Source organism: Hypanus sabinus, chromosome 1, assembly GCF_030144855.1.
Source record: "Hypanus sabinus isolate sHypSab1 chromosome 1, sHypSab1.hap1, whole genome shotgun sequence".
NCBI lineage: Eukaryota > Metazoa > Chordata > Chondrichthyes > Myliobatiformes > Dasyatidae > Hypanus > Hypanus sabinus.
Window position 1 is genome coordinate 47,184,913 of NC_082706.1, and position 22,449 is coordinate 47,207,361.

General features: G+C 49.5%; 1 protein-coding gene across 3 annotated transcripts; it reads left to right on the top strand.

Moving 5' to 3' along the window:
- The first annotated feature begins 773 nt into the window (after window positions 1-773).
- On the top strand, window positions 774-21,724 carry LOC132393522 (HEPACAM family member 2-like). Of its 3 annotated transcripts, none has more exons than XM_059968908.1 (6): window positions 774-924; window positions 4,169-4,309; window positions 10,192-10,536; window positions 12,074-12,343; window positions 13,420-13,542; window positions 18,092-21,724. In XM_059968908.1, the coding sequence occupies exons 2-6, from the start codon at window positions 4,255-4,257 to the stop codon at window positions 18,130-18,132; spliced, it is 834 nt and encodes a 277-aa protein (XP_059824891.1). In that variant the 5' UTR covers window positions 774-924; window positions 4,169-4,254; the 3' UTR covers window positions 18,133-21,724. The 3 variants fall into 3 exon arrangements, with proteins under 3 accessions (XP_059824891.1, XP_059824886.1, XP_059824897.1); XM_059968903.1 differs by lacking the exon at window positions 774-924 and adding an exon at window positions 953-1,595; XM_059968914.1 differs by lacking the exon at window positions 774-924 and adding an exon at window positions 965-1,014.
- Window positions 21,725-22,449: the final 725 nt, after the last annotated feature.

A 22,449-nucleotide genomic window follows, 5' to 3' on the forward strand; every position in this document is an offset into this window, starting at 1 on the left:
CCCGTTGTTGACTGTGTACGTTGTGATCTGAACTGATGTCCTTAGGTTCATTATCTCACCATCATCGGGGTTACATTGCTCCTTCCTGGGTGACTAGTCCAGCATGACCACATGGCTCATTGTCAACACCACCACCAGCTCACAGTGGGATCGGCCAACGTGTATTAGATAATACGTACACGACGCTGGAAGAACCCAGCAGGTCAGGGCAGCATCCGTGAGAAAAGAGTAGCCAATGTTTCGGGCGAGATGTGTTTTGAGTTGTATTGTTGTGTATTATATAAGTTGCTCAGTGGGTCAGGAGATATCGGTAGAGTCTTTGGGATGGCCGAGAACCTCCATATTCCTCCAGCAGCTACATGTTCTTTGTGTCTCCTCCAATCTCTCGGATCGTTTAACTTGCGGTGCTCAAGGGTTTGCCTTGGATGGGAGGGGTATGGAGAGAGAGGCAAAGAGAGACAGACCAGGTGAAATGGAGGAAGATGACGAGGGGAAAGATCAGTGAAGAGGTAGACAGGAAAGGAAAGATGGTTAGCCTTTCTGGGCAGAATGGTACACCACCCTATGGGCGGTGTACTTCAACCATGCCCAGTTCCAGAGCGGGGAAACGGGGCGTAGTGAACTGCTTTGGGGTCGGCCGTAGGGTGAGAGGAGTTGGGGGGTGGTGGGGTTGGTGTGACGGGAGAACGAATGTGAAAGGGACAGACAACCAGCCTCAGTTCTGTCCCGTCGTCCAATAAAAAAGTTGCAACATCCTGTTCCTGAAGCATGAGTCTAATTCCCGGTAATGTGGATTCCCCACTTTCGGTTTTATCTAGATTACGCACTCGAAACGCAGAAAAGCAGCGCCCCGGCTGCACACTGTAAACAGCTTCAGCTGGAGCGCAGTCCGGGGTCCCGGCAGGAAGCTGCCCCGAGCGTGAGGTGAGCGTGGGGGCAGGAGTGTCCGGGAGTTGGGAGGACTCTTTGTAACACATTATGCGGCGCGGAGGATGGTTTCCAGTGCTTGCGAAGGCGAGTAGATAGAGATAACGTCTCTCTCTCTATCTCTTTAAATATATGTGTGTGTATACATCTATATATATATATAGATGGATCGAGAGAGAAAGAGAGGGAGATATAGAGAGAGCGATAAACAGAGATGGAGAGAGACGGACAGATAGAGAGTCACAGAGAGAGGGAGACAGAAATAGATGCGGAGATAGGAGAGGGAGATAGGGTGGCGCGATGTGGTGGGGATCTGAGAAACCGAGCTGTTGATGTGTGTTGGGATCTTTGGTTAAGGGACTGTGCGATTGTGGCCCCAGTCCCGGGACGGGGAACAGGGCTGTGTACCGGTTGTCTCCGATCTGGACTGTTGACATTATCCCGTGAGGTGGTCCAGAACTGACAACGACATGCCCGAGGTCGGTTGGTGATGTAGGGGGAGTCTCCTCGGCTAGGAACGGCCGAGGACAGGGAAGGTGCGGGTTCACCACCTGAGACCTGGGTCCTGCGGAAGCTGCGCCGGGTCGGGAACCTGTGGTCTGGGTCCGATTCTCCCAGGTGGTCCCGAGAAGAACGTGTCAAGGTCCGAGGAAGCATGGACCTGCGACGTGAGTAGTAGGGTGAGGGAGGGAGGGAGGGGCGTATGTGGTGGTATCACTCTCCGCTGGTGTCTGTCCACCCCAGCCTATAACTGGGACACTTCAGCACCACTCTCCATTCCCCAGACCCTTTCCTCCGCCTCAGTCCCTCCCAATACAACCTCATCACTCATCCTCAATTCCATTCCGTCCCCTTCCCCTTAACACTACTCAAACCTACCCATCCTTGCATTTTAACTACCCCTCCCTTCCCCTCCTCTTTTCTCCCCTCATCCACCCCCTCCACTCCACCTCATCCCCTTCCCTCCCCTTCCCCCTTCCTACCCTTCACCATCTTCTCTTCCCTCCCCTCTTTCTACTCTTCCATGCCCTCCCTCCCATTCCCTCCCCTTTCTTCCCCTTCCCCTCTCCCCTCCTTCTCCCACACCCTCCTCCATCCTCCCTCCTTCCTCTCCTACACCCCTCCTGCACCAACCACTCCCCCTCCATATCCTCGCTCCCCTTAATTCCTCCTCTCCCCCACCCTCCCTTCCCCAACTCCCCTCTTCCTCCCCATTCCCCTTCCCCTACCACTCCCTCCCTCTCCCTCCACTCCTACCCCTCCACCTCCATCACCCCTCTCCCACTCCCTCCTCCCTTCCCTCCTCCAACCTCACTCCCAAACTCCCCTCATCCCAACCCATCCCATACCCTTGCTCACCTCTACACACACCGACTCCTCCCTCCTTTACTGCATCCTCCTTCCCCCTCCTCCACCCACCTGCTGCCCCTCCTCCACCCTCCCTCCACTTCCTCCCCACCTCCCCTCCCATCCCTCCTCCCCTTCCCTCCCCTCGTCCCCTACGTCGCCCTCCCCTCCTCCCTCCTCCTCCACGCCCTCCTCCCCTCGACCACTCCTCTCCCTCCCCTTCCCCCCTCCTCCCACCCTCCACACCCATCGCCCCCTCCCTCCACTCCCTCCTCCCGCCCCTCCCCCTTCCTACCCTTCTGCTCCTCCTACTCCTCTCCATCCCCACCCTCCCCTCTTCCCCTTTCTTTCCCTCCCTCCTGCTCCCTCCCATCCTCTCCCTCCCCTCCCCGCCACCTTCCTCCCACACTCTTCTCCTCCTACCCCTCCATCCTCCCCCCTCTGCTCTCCCCTCCACTCTTCCCACACATCTCCTTTCCCCTCTGCCCTTCTTCCCATCCTTTCCTCCTTCCTCATCTCCTGACCTCCCTCCCATTCCTACACTCTCTCCTCTTCCCCTCCTCTCACCCCTGCCCTCCGTCCCAGCCTTCCTTACCAACCCCTCCACCTCTACCTCTCCCTACCACCCCTCCCCTCGTCCCCTACCTCCCCCCTCCTCTCCACCCCACCTTCCCCATCCTCCCCTATCCCTCCCTCTCCCACTCTGCCATTTTTCCTCCCCTCCTCCTCCCCTTTTCCCTCTGTCCTCCCCCTTTTCCCTCCCCCTCCCTCTTCATTCTCTCACTCCCCCTCCGTCCACTCCTCCCCTACCCTTCACTCTCCCCTCCGCCATTTTTCCTCCCCTCCTCCTCCCCTTTTCCCTCCCCCTCCCTCTTCATTCTCTCACTCCCCCTCCGTCCACTCCTCCCCTACCCTTCACTCTCCCCTCCACTCCGCTATTTTTCCTCCCCTCCTCCTCCCCTTTTCCTTCCCCCTCCCTCTTCATTCTCTCACTCCCCCTCCGTCCACTCCTCCCCTTCCCCTTCCCTCCACTCCCTCCTCCCTCCCCTCCTACACCTCCCTTCCTCCCCTCCTACAACTCCCTCCATTCCCACCCTCCCCTTCCTCTCCACTTTCCCCTCCCCTCCTTCCCTTCCTCTCCACTTTCCCCTCCCCTACCTCCTCACACTTCCTCTCCTCCTACCCCTGCCTCCTCCCCTCCACCCTCCCACATTTTTCTATTCCCCTCTGCCCCTCCCCCATCCTTTCCTCCTTCCTCATCTCCTTACCACCCTAACATCCTCCCTCCCTTTCCTACACCCTCTCCTTCCTCTTCTCCATCCCTTCCTCCTCTTCCCTTCCCTCCCCTCACCCCTCCTCCCCTCTTCCTCACTCCATCTCCCCTCTTCTTCCCTTCACACCCTTCTTGTTCCCATCACTTCTCTCTCCTCCTTTCCCCCTTTCCTACCCTCCACCATCTTCTTCCCTTCCCTCCCCTCCCCTCCTCTTTCTTCTCTTCCATGCCCTCCCTCCCATTCCCTCCCCACTCTTCTTCCCTCCCCTCCTCTTCCCGCTGCTCTCTCTTCCCCTCTCTCTCCTCCCCTTCCCTTTCCTTGTTTTGGGCTGTTCCACCCCTTCTTCCTGAACCCTTTCCTCTTTCATCTCCCTCCCTTCCATCTCCCTCCCTTCCTTCCGATTCCCCACCCTCTTCTTTTCCCTTGCCTCCTCTTGCACTACCACCTTCCTCTTTCAACACTCTTCCTCGCTTTTCTGCTCCCCCTCTCCTTCTACCCCCTCCAGCCTCCACCTTCCTCCCTCCCCTCCATTCTCCCCTCCATTCCTCTGCTCTCCCACTCCCTGCTTCGCTCCCACCATGGTGGACCCATTCACACAGGCTGACCTTGACATTTCACAGAAAGCGGAGAGACCAGCATGAGTGACCAGGCAGATGGGGATTCAAGACAACTTGCGAGCCGGACAGTTGGATCCGCACATTGACTTATGGATTTGAGAACAACAGCCATCTTCATTGTTTGCTTCACCCTGTTGTATCTGGGTAAGAACAGAGGAACATCAGCACAACAATCCTTGGAGCCCTCCCTGTTTTTTAACCCCTTCAGAACTCTACACACCTCCAGAGTTCTGGAAGCTCTTCTAGGCTCATATATCTTTGAACCCCAGTGACCTCTAAACCCTTCCCTCAGATACCTACACAAACTGTCTCTTTGAGGCCTCCATCATCTACATCTCTCCCAGCGTTTATAAAACCCTCTGACCCCTCCACCCCTCTGTGTCTCTGTAATCTGCTCCAGCTGATTCAGCCCTCCCTCTCTCTAAGAGATCCACTAGATTCTTCATCCCCTGTTGTCTCTGTCATCCTCTCCAGCCCCTACACGTCCCTGTCTCTAGAAAACCCTCCAGCCCTCACACTTCTCCCTTTCTCTGTAATCCAGTTGATATAAACCCCCTCTCTCTATGACATCCTCTAGACCCTAAATCCCCCCCCCATCTCTGTCACCCCCTGAGCCAAATACACCCTTGCCCATCCCTGTGACTGCATGTGTGGGAAATGTTGGAAGATCACAGGCAGCTGTGGGAAGACTACTGACACCACTCAATTATGCCAGTGCTGGAGAAATCAGGCTTGTAAACGTTCTGGGAGTGAGGTATTGGATCATTACTCCCACTGATTCAATAGAGCAAACAATTAGTTCACATCAGTGGTGAGGTTTTGGGTTATCTGGAGGCATGTGATAAAACAGGCCAAAGTCAGCATGGTTTTCTTCAGGGGAAAGCTTGCTTGACAACACTGTTTGAATTCTTTGAGGAAATAATGTCTAGTGAGGCTTTATGGGTGGAATTGAGGAAAGGTACAGCCATGTTAACCGCAGTATATTATTGACCACCCAACAGTCCGTGGGATTTAAAGGAGCAAATTTGCCAGCGATTGTAGAGTATTACAAGATGCATAAGATTGTTATAGCAGGTGATTTTAACTTTTCAGATATTGACTGCAACTTCCATACTGTAAAAGGTCTGGATGGGATTGTCAGTGCCTCCAGTTGAAATTTGTGTGTTTTCCCCTCCGCCAGTCTGTGGTGTTGTATTGCCGTGTGCTGCTGTCCCTGTTCCTGCTCTACTCCTGCCCCTGTATCACTGAGTACTCTTCTTCTTCTTCTTCTTCTTCTTCTTCTTCTTCTTCTTCTTCTTCTTCTTCTTCTTCTTCTTCTTCTTCTTCTTCTTCTTCTTCTTCTTCTTCTTCTTCATCTTCATCTTCTTCATCTTCTTCTTCTTCTTCTTCTTCATCTTCTTCTTCTTCTTCTTCATCTTCTTCTTCTTCTTCTTCATCTTCTTCATCTTCTTCTTCTTCTTCTTCTTCTTCTTCTTCTTCATCTTCTTCATCTTCATCTTCTTCTTCTTCTTCATCTTCTTCATCTTCTTCTTCTTCTTCTTCTTCTTCTTCTTCATCTTCTTCTTCTTCTTCTTCTTCTTCTTCTGACGCATCTGGGCGTATTGCTGCCCTCTGCAGAATGTATAATTAGTCTCATTAGCTAGCAGTGCCACACACTGCTTTTCTTCCCAAATTTTGTCACATCGTTTCCAAGTAATTGCATTCTCAATTACATTGATTAAATCTGCATCATTTGTAAGACTGAAATTTTGTTTAAGAATACTAATTACTGCATGCTTTACTTTTAGTAATTGCAGTTTTTCTAGTGTGCCATTTCCAAGTTTTCCTTCACTTGAATCATAGCCTGTAGTTGTTTACTGAGTTCTCGGTTCAATTGTTTCCACGTTTTCATTTTATAATCTGAGTGTAGATAATTCACTTTGCAACAATTCCTTTTCCTTTTGTAACTTTGTAATAAGTTCCTCCATTTTCCAATCTCTTTCCCAATTCACAGCTGTTCTTATTGAGTACTTCCATTTATTGTTGGAGTTGTGCACAGTTGCCCTGGGTTTCAACCACGTTTCTTGTATACATAAAATCTGAGGTTTTCTGTAAGTTCTGATACATATTTCTTAAATTCTTGACCATTTGCGATAATACCTTGCATTCCATTGTATAATACATACTGCCATTGATATCCCGCCTCCCCTGCCTGTGAACTGTGTTCCTCCATTCAGCATTTCTTCAACTACTTCCCACCTAAGCCCTGTAATGCCAAGATACTTTTCTGCAGACTTGACTATAATTTTAATTTTTTTCAGTTCTTTTGTCTGTTTGTGCTGAACAGTTAATTGCACCAAACATAAACAGTACAAAATCCTTTCTACTCATTATAAGTGTATCCCTATTTATCATCTTGTAGCCCTCACGGTTCACCGTCTTTTTATTCCCTGTATTTGTTTGCTTGATCGCCTGCTCCTTTTCCGCAAATCCTCTCACTGCCTCCATGTAACTGATCCCTTGAGTTACTTTTCCATATTGTATCTCAGCTGCCTTCTTGCTATTAACGCCCCCTCAATGTGCTCCTCTCCACAGTTGCAGTGCTTCAGCCTAGCACCCGCCTCACATTTCCCGTATTAATCTACTACATCTTTGTTTCCCTCTGCAGACCACCACAATATGCTTGAATTTCTGACATTTGAAGCATCTTAAAGGCAGTGGAATACATATTCTGACCTCATAACACATATACCCTAAATAAACTTTAATAGGCAATTTCTCTTCAGCAAAGTTAATCATAACCGATAAAATATCCCATTTCTTGTAACTTTCAAACGTTTGACCTCAATAATTTTGGCTCCTTATATGTTCTGTTTAATCTCATCCATAGTACCTTTCGTTGGTATCCCAGAAATAATTCCTTTAGTCCACTTTCTATTGTTGGGAATTGAACATTGTACTTTTTTGCCATCTATTTTATTCAATCTTATCACTTTGCCTTGCTGAGCACTATCCCGACAAATCACTAATTTCGATCCATTTTGTAATACCTTTGCTCTTTTGACCTCACCAGTAAGTTTGTTCATCATCTTCATCAAATGAATCAGGTTCCAATCACCAAAAGGCTCAGTTTTATAATTGCTTTAATCTCATCTTCTTTCCATTGTTTTGCTGTCCTATTCTGATCATCCCCTTATTCCTCAGAGTTCGACACCTGATACCTCTGTTTTCTTTTCTTACTTCTTCCACTCCATTCCTCTTTCCTGCTGGCCTCCATCTCTAACTCACTTCCGCCATCCAGTTCATCTCCGACCCACGACCGACTCAGCAGTTCTTCCAACCAGCACTCCATTGAAGCGACATCTTGCTCAACCCACTCAGCAGTTTCGTCCCGTTCCACAACAGCCCAGCCCTCATGACCAACTGAGTACAGTACTCTGTCTCTCATCTGCTTCTCATTATTACCTGTGTCTCATTGTGCTCCACCTATCATCTGCCTCTCTGTTTATGGCTCAGTGCATTTCAGTCCTGTGTTTTCACCTGTTTGTTGCCAGATTGTGCCAGTGAATTTTCCTGAGCTTTTCCAGCATTCATATCTGTACTCTGTCTGTCTGAATATTGACTCTGCCTGTTTCCTGATTCTGTTTTTTGAATTTCTCTAGATGTTTTGATCTCTGCCTGAACTTTGATGCTGACTTTGTTTGCACCTCAGGATTTGTTTCTCAATTAATATCACTGTGTGCACAGTGCTGGGTCTGTGATTGGATCCCTGCTCCAGTGTCCTGACAGGGATAGACTTTGTCAAATGTGATCAGGAAAGTTTCCTACAGCAGTACACACTCTACTTGAGAGAGTGTGATACTAGAGTTCCTATTAGGGCAGGTGATAAAAGTCTGTGTAGGGGAACACTTTGCATCTGCTGATCACAATGTCATTAGTTTCATGGTAATTATGGACAAATGTAGGTATCATCTTCTGGTTGAGATTCTAAGTTAGAGAAAGGGCAATTTTGTTGGTATCAGAAAGGATCTGGCAAGTGCGGTTTGGGACAGATTGTTCTCTGACAAAGCTGTTCTTGGTATGTGTGAGGTCTTCAAAAGTGAAACTCTGAGACTTTTGTTCCTGTCAGAATAAAAGACAAGGATAACATGTTTATGGAAACTTGGTTTTCGAGAGAGATTGAGACCCTGGATAAGAAAAAGAAGGAGGTGCATAGTAGGTACAGGCAACTCTATGCGTGGAACGGTACAGATGAAGGAGATATTGAATACAGTCATAGAAAAGTGCAGCACAGAAACAGGCCCATAAGCCCATCTAGTCCCTGCTGAACTATTTAAACTGCATATTCAGTCAATCTGCACCTTTCCAAAAGGGATTCACCTGGCACCTTAGTGCAAAGCTATCTGCTTTCCACCCCCCCTTCAATGACCCTCCAGAACATGACTCTAGGCCAGTACAGGGGTGGGGGGGGGGTGGTGACACTGCAGTGCCCTTGGCATTGGCCATTGGTGCAGGGTATTTAAGGAAGTGCAACCATATGCTGGACCAGACATCCCTGCCAAAATCCCCAAACAGAATTGGACCATAAGACCATAAGAAATCAGATCAGAATTAGACCATTCAGTTCATTGAGTCCACGCTGACATTCGATCATGGTTGATTTATTATTTCTCTCAATATTCTCTGGCCTTCTCTCTGTAACTTTTGACCCACCGATTAATCAAGAACCTGTCAACCTCAGCTTTAAGTATACCCAATGACTTGGCCTCCACAGTTAACTGTGGCAATGAATCCTAGATTCACCTCTTTTGGGTGAAGAAAAATCTTCCTCATCTCTGTCCAGGGGAATATCCTTGTATTCTGATGCTGTGCCCTCTGGACCTAGGCTCCCCTATTATAGAAGACATCCACACTATCTAGGCCTTTCAGTATTTGATAGTTTTCAATGGAAACCCCTTTCATTCTTCTAAATACCACACGTACAGTCATCCCATGGCAGGGAACCCTGTGTTCTACATGAGCCCTTCAAATCTGGGCTCCTCCTGATGGGGCACAAGGGTGTTTTGGATGGTTCAGTTGTAGATAGCTGGCATTTGTTGCTTAATGAAAGGATCAGAGGGTTTCTCTCAGTGGGGACCAACCCAAAATTAGTCTTCAGATTCCCATTACATTTTCCCCTTTCACCTTCTATCTAGTTGTAGACTCCTCACCCTCTAGGGGGAAAGCTGACACCAATCCTACACCTAATCTGTTCCAGCACATCCACGTCCGTACCAACACCCCACCCACTCCACTTTCTACCTCTCACCTATACACCATAGGGGGCAATTTACAGTGGCTGTTTAACCCACTGACACAGCACATCATTTAGATGTGGGACGGAACCGAAGGCCCTGAGGGAGGCCCACAGGGTCTCAGTAAGAAGGCACCAACTCCACGCACAGATGTGTGCATACACTCATAGACACACACTCATAGACACACACACACACACACTCATTCACGTAGAGACTCACATACAGACACAAACACAGAGATGCATATTCATGTGCGCGCACACACACACAGATGCATAAAGTCACATATTAATGCATACACGCAAACATGCAAAAATACACATGATTCACACATATGTACACATTGAACCTTGCAGACACAGACTTACAGAGAGAGAGAGACACACACACACTCACATCACGTACATATGTGTGCTGAAGTGGGTCGAACCGAGGTCTCTGGGGCTGGGAGACAGCAGTTCTACCCGCTGCCCCTGCCCCAGTGGGATTGACCTGAATCCTGGTCATGCCTGTGTACAGTGATGTTCTGTTGCAGGGAGTCAAGTGAAGGTTCCTTAGTGGGACCCACAGAACCACTCCATTTGGTCCACCTATGCCTCACCACTCCCACTTCCCAACTCTCGGCTCCCACACTTCTCTCCACTTGGTCCATTCCTGTGGGGGTCCAGGAAGTCCAGCTGTGTTGTGGGAAGGGTCTGGGGTGGAAAGTGCTGGGACCAGCTGACTGTTCCTGCTATCTTTCTGTTGCAGCCCCGACCTACTGCCTGGAGGTGAGGCTGAGTGAGCAACTGGTGTGGGGACAGCTGGGGGAGCCGGTGGAGCTGAAGGCCGAGTACCAGCTCGGGGTCTCCGAGCGCTTGCACAGCATCACGTGGCGGGTGGATAAGGACTTCCCCACCCGCATCCTGCAGTACATCGCCAGCAGGAACGCCACCCTCCCCTCTGCACCATACCAGCACCGCGTCCAGTTCAACAGCACGACCGGCTCCCTCTGCATAACCCGGTTCACCGAGAGTGACCATGGCCTCTACCACATCACGGTCACCGCCGTGGATGGCACTGAGGTCAAGGCAGAGGCACGTGTGGCTGTCTACGGTGGGTCAACTCAAGGGGAGGGGAAGGGGAAGAGGATGGGAGAGCAGGCTAGGGGAGAGAGAGGAAAAGGGAGGATCAGTGGAAAGAGGGGGGTTAGAGGAACAAGGAGAAGGGGGAGTGCAGAGGGAGAAGGAGAGAGAGGCTGGGTGAGAGAGGGGGGACGGTGGGATTGGGAGACGGAGAAGAAGGGGAGGGAAAGTTAGGAGGAGAAAGAGAAGGGCAAGGGGATGAGTGGAGGGGAAGCAAGAGAGTAGAAGATGGGTAGTGGGAACAGGGAGAAGGGAAGGGGAAAGAGGACTAAGAATGAGGAGAAGGGAGGGGGAGGAAGTGGGGAGGGGTAGAAGGAGTTAGGGGGCAGGGAGTCAGGGGGTAGGGAAAGGATAAAAGAGGGGGGTAGGACTGGGAAAGGGATAGTGCCAGTGAGACAGTGAGCAGGAGAAGAGGGAGGGAGAGTCGAGAGTGAGGGGAGAAGAAGGGTGAGAGGCAAGTGAGAATGAAGAGGAAAGGTGGATGGGAAAGGAAGGAGGAGGGAAGGGGTCCTCTTCAACCATGAGGAAGAGAGCTTTCGAGAGGGAGAGAGAGTGATGGGCCATTTGATGGTGAAGGGGAGATTGCATTAGGGTTAATGTTAGGGTCCCATTGAATGGGAGAGAGGGGATGGGTAGAGGAAGTGAAGGGAGGGAGATGAGTGGCCCCATGATGAAGAGGAGGGAAAGGGTCAGGAAGAGGTCTGACCACTAATAATGGATGGAGTACTGGGAGATAGTCTCACTCTGTGTCTGAGCCAGGGAGTGTGTGATAGGACAGTGCAGAGGGAGCCTCCCTCTGTGTCCCAGGGAGTGTGTGATGGGACAGTGCAGAGGGAGCCTCCCTCTGTGTCCCAGGGAGTGTGTGATGGGACGGTGCGGAGGGAGCCTCCCTCTGTCCCAGGGATTGTGTGATGGGACAGTGCGGAGGGAGCCTCCCTCTATGCCTGTCCCAGGGAGTGTGTGATGGGACAGTGCGGAGGGAGCCTCCCTCTGTGTCCCAGGGAGTGTGTGATGGGACAGTGCGGAGGGAGCCTCCCTCTATGCCTGACCCAGGGAGTATGTGATGGGACAGTGCGGAGGGAGCCTCCCTCTATGCCTGACCCAGGGAGTGTGAGATGGGACAGTGCAGAGGGAGCCTCCCTCTATGCCTGACCCAGGGAGTGTGTGATGGGACAGTGCGGAGGGAGCCTCCCTCTATGCCTGACCCAGGGAGTGTGTGATGGGACAGTGCGGAGGGAGCCTCCCTCTGTGTCCCAGGGAGTGTGTGATGGGACAGTGCAGAGGGAGCCTCCCTCTATGTCTGACCCAGGGAGTGTGTGATGGGCTACATGAAGAGAGCTTCTGTCTGTGGAGTCATAGAGTGCGGTTTTTAAGTCATAACTCCGGACTCCGAATGACACTCGGTTCCCACATGGAATGCCCGTGACGATCTGGGATTTCTCATGGATGGGACAATGGTGGGAGCTGTCAGGGTTGAGGAGGTCTGACCCTTGTCTCTTTTTTTTCAGAGCCAGCTTCAGGGATCATCGTTTCCCTATCCCCAAACAGGACATCCCCTCAGCAGAACATGACACTCAAGTGCTCGGTGATGGGAGGGAGCAAGCTGCAATTCACCTGGTCCAAGGATGGCCAGAATGTCACGGCGAGGGGTTGGGTTGTGCAGCGGGACATGGGTCAGGACCTGGTGCTGCCTGAGCTGGGCTGGGAGGACTGTGGTACCTACACATGTACAGTCTCGAACAGAATAAGCAGGCTAAGCTTCAACCTCAGCCTGACAGGTAGGAAAGTCACCTGTCTCTCTCTCACTGTCCATCTCCCCTCTGTCTCCCTGTTTCACACATCTACCCTGTCTTGCTGTAACTCCCTTTCATCTCTACACCCTCATGTCTCTGTAGCCCCTTCTGGCCACTACACCCCTCCCTATCTCTGTGATTCCTCCCGTCTCTATAACTCAACCCACCCCTCCTGATCTGTGAGAACCCTCCTTGTATCTACATCCTTCCCTATCTCTGCGACCCCCTCCAGTCCGTACAACCTTCCTCATCTCCGTGATCCCCTTTGGCCCCTACACCCCATGTTCCCTCTAACAATTTCTTAGAACTGTGCGGATCAGCCATTTCTCTGAGCAAGAAATTCTTTTAAATGGCCTGAAAACTGCATTACATTTTCAATGTTTGTAATATGCATACTACGATTACTTAGAATGAAAATTGAAAAATCACATACTTCTTACAAAAGCATACAGAGTACAGGAGGATATATATCATATATCAATTACAATATATTTGAATCACACTTATAGTCTCATTACCCCATATTCATGTAAATTGAATTGACTCCTAATATTGAAAAGTAATAATTTTGTTATACAAGAAAGAATCTAATCTCACTACCGAGGAAAGCTGATTGTAAAGAAAGAAAAAAGGAAAAAAAATCTTTTTTTAAAAAACATATAATTAGCCAATATCTGTACTTGATAGCAAATCAAGGATTTTGAAAATATTTCAGAAAAGATCCCCACGATGTTAGAGAGTCTCGTCTTGATTTGAAAATTGAACAACAAACCTTCTCTAAATTGAAGCATCGCTTGACCATTGAGCATGAGTAGGGGGCGTAACACCCTTCCACCTTAGCAACAATGCCCTTGTAGCTATAAGAAAAATAAAAGCCAAAATGTGCAAATCAGGTGTCTCCAAGATATCTTTTCCTCCAACAATACTGAATAAGGCAGTCAAAGGGTTTTTTAAAATGATTTAAGTGTGTAAGTGTGTCTCTGCCTTTAAGTGTATGTGAGACTGTGGTAATTTGCTGTCCCCAATGATCCCACTGACTGCTGCACATCTGCTTCCTGCAGCCTCCTCCGACGTGCCGGTGTGCCAGACCCAGGACATGCCAGAACGGCTCCGATTCCTGCTCCTCACTCCGGTCTTCCTGTGCTTTCTGCTGCTGGTTGTCCTGCTGTTGCTTTCCGTTGGAGGTGAGCTCCCACTAACCTGGTGTTCCGGGAAATGTTCGCAGGTGTGGGCAGGAGGCGGACTCCATTCTCGTGCGCAGCACCCCTGATGTGGGACTGTCCTGGGAATGTGACGTCCCGGTCCGGTGTCTCTGTTTCAGGAAGGATGGACCTGTCACAGACGGAGGGAGGGAGAAGGTTCACTGGATCGATTCCCGGGACATTTTCTCATCCCATGAGAAGAGGGCAGGATTTCCTGCAGTTAGAATCACAGTATTGAAACAGGCCCCTTGGCCAAACAGCACTTGCCGACCATGACTTTCATCTAAACCAGTCCCATCTAACTACGTTTGCCCATATCCCTATAAACCTTTCCTATCCATGTACCTCTTCACGTACCTTGTAAATGACCCAAAGTCCCTGCCTCAGCCACTTCCTCTGGAAGCTCATTCCACATTCACCCTCTGCTCCTCATTACATCTCCACCCAGTCTGTTCCACTTGTGCCTTCCAGCTCTTTGTTTCTCAGCCCTGGGAAGGAAGACAGCAATCATTCACCCAGTCTATTACCCTGATGGTTTTATACACCTGTATAAGGTCAGCCCCTCTCAGTCTCCTATGTTCTAGGGAATAAAGTCCCAACCCACTTCACCATTCTCCATATCTCAGTCCCATGAGTCCTGGCACCTCTGCACAGAGAAACACAGCATTAAACTCTCTTCCCAGCTCTATAACCTCTTTCCTGTGAAATGATGATTAAATATTAACACAATAATCCAAGTATCCGCTCACCAATTTGTACAATTCCAATATAATGTCCCAACTCCTGTCCTCAAAGCCCTGACTGAAAAAGGCCAGTATGCCAATCGCCTTCTTCACCTCCCTGTCTACTATGATGCCACATTCAGGGAACCCTTGTACCCATAATCCTGGGTACTTCTGTTCTACAACACCCTTCATAGCATATAGACCGTAGAGCATATTGACCATAGACCATACAGAGCATAGAGCATATTGAACCTAGAGGCGAACCTAGAGCATAGAACATAGACCATATAGAGCATAGACAGCATATAGAAACTAGAGAATACACCATGGAGACCAAAAGCATAGAATATAGAGGCTAGAGCATAGAGGCTAGGGCACAGAACGCAGAGCCTAGAAAATAGAGCTTAGACCTTATATAGTATTGGTTCTAGACCATAGAGCATAGACCATAAGCCCTAGGGCATGGAACCTAGAGCATGAAACAGATATAGCATAGATACCATATTGTGCATAGAGCCTAGAGACTAAAGCATAAACCATAGAGCATAGAGGCTAGAGCCTAGACCATAGAACACAGGGGCATAGGCCACATAGGGCATGTGGACCATTGAGCATAGAACATACAGCCGACAGCCTAGGGCAAAGCATAGAACATAGAGCCTCGAGCTTAGATCATTGGATATAGGACACAGAGCATGGAAAAGATACTGAAACATACAACATGGAACAGTACGACACAGGATCAGCTCCATTGGCCAATACAGTTGTGCCTAAATAATTAAAGCACTGAAGTTCTGCACGTACAACTTCCATATCCCTCTGATCTCTTGCACAGAGCCTCCTAATCACCTCTGTTTTATCTGCCTCAACCAGCACCCCTGGTAACACATTACAGGTACCCACCACTCTGTGGAACAAATGTTGTCCCACACATCTTGTTTCAACATCCCCCCTCTCACCTTAAAGGCATGCCCTCTGGTGTTTGACATTTCGACCCTGTGGCGAAGGTACCAACTACACAAAAGGGAGTGATGAATAGTCCCTAATGGGAATTTTTCCAGAAGCCATGGATTCAACCAGCAGGTGTCACTGGTAATCTCACACACAGAGCCCCACCCCAGGGTGCTGCTTGCTACACAGAGCTCCAGAGGTCACAGTGAACTGCCGCTGTGTGCAGGGTGCCTCAACTAGCACTCTTCTCTGCCTTGAAGCAGCTGGACAACAGCAGGCTGCTGTTTATCGATTACAGTTCAGCATTCAATACCATCACCACCACAGTACTAGTCAACAAGCTTCAAAATCAGGGCCTTTGTACCTCCCTCTGCAACTAGATCCTCATTGGGAGACTTCAGTCAGTACAGATCGTAAATAACATCTCCTCCTTGGATGCACCTGAAGGATGCGTGCTTAGTTCACCATTCTACTCTCTCTACGCTCACTATTGTGTGGCCAGGCATCGCTCAAACTGTACCTCTAAACGTGGCAACGGCCCAACAGTCATTGGTGGAATTTCAAAGAGGCAATGAAGAGGCGTATAGAAGTGAGATAAATCAGCTGGTTGAGTGGTGTCAGAACAAGAAAATTACACTCAACGTCAATGAGACCAAGCAATTGATTGTGGACTTCAGGAAGGGAACGTCAAGAGACCACACTCTGGTCCACATCGAGGGGTCAGCGGTACAAAGTGTGAGCAGCTTCAAATCTCTGGGCATCAACATCTCAGACGATCTATCCTGGGCCCAGCAGATTGATGCAATTATGGAGAATGCACATCAGTGGCTCTGCTTCATGAAGATATCACAGGAGATTTGATATATCACTGTGGATTCCAGCAAAGTTCTGCGGATGTATCTTGAGGAACATTCTGACTGGTTGAATCACCGCCTAGTATGCAAGGCGATCAGAAGGAACTACAGAGGAATGTAGACTCAGTCAGCTCCATTACAGGCTCAACCCAGCCCACCACCAAGGGCATCTCCAAGAGGAGGCACCGATCAGTAAGGGCACTCACTGTCCAGGACATGCCCTTGTCTCGTTACTCCAGGGAGGAGCTATAGGAGCCTGATTCTTGCCCTCTGCCAACAGAATTCAGAATAGTCCATGAACACTACCTCTTTTACAATTTTTATTTATTTTTGTAACATAGTAATATTTATGCATTTGCACAGTACTGCTGCTAAGCACCAGATTTCATGTCAATGCCTGTGATAATAAACACGATTCTGACGAAGAAGCAGACAGAATGGTGAGCGATGTTCTGGAACGGGTAGGATGATGGGGATGGAGCAAGATGTGCGGGGGTGGTGGGAGGAGAGAGCAGAATAGCAGAATTGCATATTGATCACAGAACGATACTGTATAGGAACAGGCTCTTTAGCCAACAATGTCTGTGCCGAACACAATTCCAGATCAAACTAAATCTTCTCACCCTGTACATGGTTCATATCCGTCCATTCCCTGTACCTCAATGTGCTTGTCCAACAACCTCTTAAATGTCTCACTTGTCCCACTACCACCACATATAGCACATTCTGGGCATCCACCACTCTCTGTGTAAAACAAAAACGTGCCCCACACACCTCCATGGAACTTTCTCATCTCATCTTAAATCCATGCCCTTTGGTGTTGGATATTTTGGGGGTGGGGGAGGGGAGATACTGGCTGGCACCATATCTGTGTCTCTTATGATTTTATAACCGCCCCCCCCCCCCCACCAAATCAGGTCTCCCCTCAGCTTCCTCCATTCCAGAGAGAGGGAAAAAAAAAACAGGTTTCCCCAACCTCTCCTAGCTCTTAGCTCATGCCCTCTAAAAGGCAGCATCCTGCACCTTCTCCGCAGTTTCCACATCCATCCTGTAATGGGGTAACAGAACTGAATACAATAGTCCAAGCCTAAGCAGAGTTTCATAAAGCTGCAACATAACTACCCGACTCTTGAACTTGGTAACTCACTGACTCAGCCGGTGGGGTAGTCTTGGCCATAAGGCATAGACTCAGAAAAGGACATCCCTTTGGGACAGATATAATGAGGAATTTCTTCAGCCAGAGGGTGATGAATCTGTGGAAACGATGGCCACAGATGGCTGTGGAGGAAAAGACATTAGGGATATTTTAAGCAGACGTTCATAGGTACTTAATTATTAAAGACATCAAAGGTTACAAGGAGAATGGAGATTGAGAGGGAAAATAAATTAGCCACGTTCAGATTGAGGAACAGACTTGATGGGCCGAATTAATCTTATGGTACTCCTCTGTCTTAAAGTCTTAGGACTAATAAAGGCAAGCATTATCAATTCTATCCACCTCTGAAGCAACTTTCAGGGAGTTATGGACTAGTATTCCTCCGTACATTAACATATTAATGTTCCTGCCTTTAATTGTGTACTGTCCCTTGATATTTGATCTCCCAAAGTGTAACACTACACTCTTAGCCAGGTTAAAACCTCTACCATTTTTCTGCCCGTATTTGTAACTGTTCTATATCCCACTGTATCCTTCTACACTAACCACATCACCACCTGTTCTTATATTGTCTGCAAACTGATAACCCACTCATCTACATGAACGTCAGGGTGACTGATATATCTCGCACCCACAGCACAGGTTCTAGTACACAGACCTAATAGGTCCTAATGGCCTCTGCCCTCTGTCCACCAAGAAAGGCCAGAGGAAGTCAGACCTGGGTGAGTGGGACAGTGGGCTGAATGGGCTGAAGATTGTGCTATGAGGTAGTCGGGCTGGGTGATGGGGTGGTGGTCATGATGGTATGGAGTTTGAAACTTTCCCCTTGTCCCTCTCTCCGGCAGTTGGGAAGAAGATGTTTCAGAAGGCAAGGATGAAGATATAGAGCTTTGAGACAGAAGCTGTGATCCCTTTCCTCCTAAACCTGTCACGGCTGCCCTTCCCCTTGTTCCCACCATGTTCCAGGACCAGCAGTGTTCCATGGGGCTTGGAGAGATGCCAGGGAGAATGGAGTTGTATTGAGTCACGGTGCCTTATGGACATAACTTGACTATTTATTTGAAGGCATGAACGCTTCGACGACCTCAGGGTAACAGGGCATGTGCCATGCATGTTTGGGTTTGGACCTACACAGCATTGCGTGACCCATCTCCAGGAGCAGGAAGCATGGCTCTGTCAGGTCCTACCATCTTGTCACCCAACATCACCGTACTGGGGATCACCACTGACCAGATACTCCACTGGAGCAACCACATAGACATGGAGGTCACAGGCTGTGAATTTTGTGGATTTTGACTCTCTTCCCTCCACCTGAAGTCTTACTCCCAACTCCCTACCAGCCCAGTCAGGAATGAGATGGAACCCGTTTAATTCCCTGGGTGGTTATAGTCAATTCTCCATCTACAAGAATGTGAGGGGGCACTTCCCTAGTCCATACACTCAGCTTCCGCAGCATTTCCCAGATCTACAGAGCAGAAGACAGGAGGATGATGGGACAGAGTTAATCCACACACTTAACACTTGCTTCATTACCTCCATCTAAAGGTCATGAGTGTGAGAGGATACTGGGTGGAAATAATCCATTCCTCCGTCGACGGGGCAGGAGTTCGGGAGTGTGATGGGACATTTCCCACTTCCCTGGAAGAAGATAGTCCATTTCCCCATCCACAGGGCAGGAGTTTGGGAGTGCGGTGGGACACTCCCCACTTCCCTGGAAGAAGATAGTCCATTTCCCCATCCACAGGGCAGGAGTTTGGGAGTGCGGTGGGACACTCCCCACTTCCCTGGAAGAAGAAAGTCCATTTCCCCATCCACAGGGCAGGAGTTTGGGAGTGCGGTGGGACACTGCCCACTTCCCTGGAAGAAGATAGTCCATTTCCCCATCCACAGGGCAGGAGTTTGGGAGTGCGGTGGGACACTGCCCACTTCCCTGGCTCAGACACTTCTATCTGGTTGCCAGAGGCAGCCATGCACGGTGAGGCTTGAAGAGAAAGGATGGAACTGCCCTGTCCCTGCTCGGCCCTTTCTCATCTGCCAGGCTGCTGCCTGGGGCCAGTTTGTGATAATTGCCTGCATGTATTAGTGTTTGTGGTTCAGGCTGATGGTATGCTAGTGAAATACCAATGAGACTGACATGGGGACACCAGAGACAACAGAAAATAGGACTCAGGTGGGGTGGGGCAGAGCCGCATGTGACCTGCCTGAGAGGTTCAGGTGGGTCGGACAGTGTGTGGGAGGGAAGCAAGAGACTACCAGCATCTCACATCAGGACCCTGCATCAGGGCTGAGATCAGAACTGGGTTCCATACCCACCACCCCCAGCTCAGAGCAGTCACGTAGCCATGCAGCATGGGTACAGCCCACTGAGTTCCCTGCTACCTCACTTGAACTCACCCCATTCCGTTCCCTCCAATGTTCACCCCATGCTGTAACATAATGTTGGTGAAACTCAGTGGGTCAGGCAGTATCTGAGGAGGGAGGAGTGGACAGCAGCCTTCCCTGGGATGAAAGTCGGAGCTTCACCTGCCCACCCCCAGCTCCCTGGATGCTGCCCAACCTTATGAGATCCCCCAGCACCGTGAGGGTTGTTCCAGGTTTTCAGATTCAGAATCAGAACTGTCACATCTAGATCAAAACATCCAGAGATCTGTGTTGTTTGTGTATCCACCAACACAACTGAAGGGCGTGCTGGGGAACAGTCCGCAAAAGTCACTGCTCGTCCCGGTGCCAACATAACATGCCCACAGTGTTCGGCAGAACAACACAAGCAGCAACAACTCCACAAAACTAAAAGACAGCAATGTCCCACACGCGCACACAGAGTTTGGGCTAGGGTTAGGGTTAGGGTTAGATTTAGGGCTAGGGTTAGGGTTAGGGTTGCAATCCGAGGACAGGCCGCCTCAAGAAATCCAACCTTCAGTCCTCGATTGGGAATGAAAAACATCGGCCTTCCGACTTCCAGATTCACTGACTTCGACCTTCACCCTTCAGTTATCGCGTACAATGATTGTTGATCACAGGATTTCGATCTGGGGGCCTCAAACTCTGGACTCTCATGGGCCTCCATGTTCTTGCCTTGCTGGTGTGTGGTCCATACGTATCCCAGACTCACAGATTCACAGACGTTGGTTCACTGACTTCTTGACTTGCTGACACAGCGCCTCGATGTCTAGAAGCCCAACTTCTATCCTTGACCTTTGGACTCGCCGCACTCTGGACTTTGACCTTTAGCTTTTGGGCTCACAGACTTGCAGGCATTCATTCTCTAACTTCTGGACACGCCAACATTTGGGCTTTAACCTTTGGTAGTGGTCCCAGCACTCGCAGATTATGGGATTGTGACAGCATGGCCCCACTGGCAAGGAGAGGCCATTCAGCCCACTGGATCAATTCCCATCCCTGCATTTGCTCTTCTCTCTCACTTCTGCTGCCCCTCAGCCACAGACTTTTTTTGGGTGAGGTGATGCGGAATAGGGATGGGATTATCCACCCAGCCCCCATGTGGCAGAGGGGGCAGAAGGGGTTGGGGGAGGTGAGTCAATGTGTGAGGAATAATGAGATAGTCTCAGGCCTGGTAGATGGACGTGGAGGAGCTGACTGCCTGGTCAGTGCTTTCTACTGGCTGAGACTGGTCACTGCCCTATCCAGTCCGAGTAAGGCCAACTCACACACAGTAAGATCCCATTGGCCAGAAGAGGGAGCAGGAGGTTCTCCGTGCCAGGACGTCCCAGATGGAGCTGGCAACAGGAGGAGTGAGTGTAGGGGAGGAGCATAACTCCTTTAGATCTCAGGGCATGGAATATCTGCATGAGTGCTTCCTCCTCATCACTCCTGCCCTTTCACTGTCCCTTCCCCCTCAATGCCCCTCCTTCCTCACTGCCACTCACCCCTCATTGCTTCTCCCTACTCACTAGATCTCCCTCTTCAGACTGCCCCCCTCCTCAAAATCCCTCCCCCCTCATCATGCTGCCTTCCCTAATCACCCCCTCCCCCTTCTAATGGCCCCTCAACCCTCCCCATCCCTCCTAGAGTGCACCCTTCTCAGCCCCCATCTCCTCAGCGAACTCCTCCACCCCACTGCTCCTCAACAGCCCTCCATCCTCAATGGCCCTTCCTTCACAGCCCCTTCTTTCCTCAGTGCCTCTCCATCCTCAACAACTGTCCCTCCTCACTGCCCCCCCCCCCAAACATCTCTGTGGTCAGTCTGGGTGGGGGCTGCGCTTGCGGAGACTGCGGGCCGAGCGGAGGGAGGCCTGGAAAAGGAGTATTCGGATAGCTTGTTTTGTACATGTCATCAGGCATTAACTTTGCATTGTTAAACTGTTGATCCTGCACTTTAACCCCACCTTGTGTATGCCATTGTAAATTATAAGAGCTATATATATTTCAGATTTCTTTATTGTATATTTGATCTGTATAGGTATATTAAATCTGTAATAAATGTGCATTGAGCCAAATGTTTATTCATATTCCCTCTGTGTAGATGTGTGAAAAAGCACGAACAGCAAAAATAAAGAATAAAGTGGACGGTCACAGTTTTCTCCCCAGGGTAGGGGAGTCTAAAACAGGAGGGTATAGTCCTACTCACCCAGATCTAGGAAGGATGTCAATGTCTTTTTTAGACAGAGTGCGTGGAATGCATTTCCAGCGACAGTGGTAGAGGCAGATACAATAGGGTGTTTTAAGAGACTCTTAGATAAGTACACGGAGCTTAGAAAGTTAGAGGGAAATTCTCTGCAGTTTCTAGAGAAGTTCACATGGTCAGCACAACACTGTGGGCTGAAGGGCCTGTACTGTGCTGCAGATTTCTATGTTCTATGTTGAATGTTAATAATCTGGAGGGGGTTTCACCAAGGTCCGGGACTGGAGGGTCTGATTTTTAAGGAGAGACTGGTCAGGCTGGGACAGTTTTCCCTGGAGTGACAGAGGCTGAGGTTTATAAAACCATGAGGGCTGTCAATATGATGGATGGCCACAGTTTTTTCCCCAGGGTAGGGGAAGTCTAAAAATAGAGGGCTTATTTTAAGGTGGGAGAGGAAATATTTAAAGGAGACCTGAGGGGCAGGTGTTTCTCCCAGAGGGTGGTACATAAATGGAATGAGCTGCCAGAGGAAGTGGTTGAGATGGGTACGTTAACAATACTTAGAGGATGTTTGGATAGGGAAGGGTTAGAGGGATATGGGCTCATGCAGGTAGCTGGGAC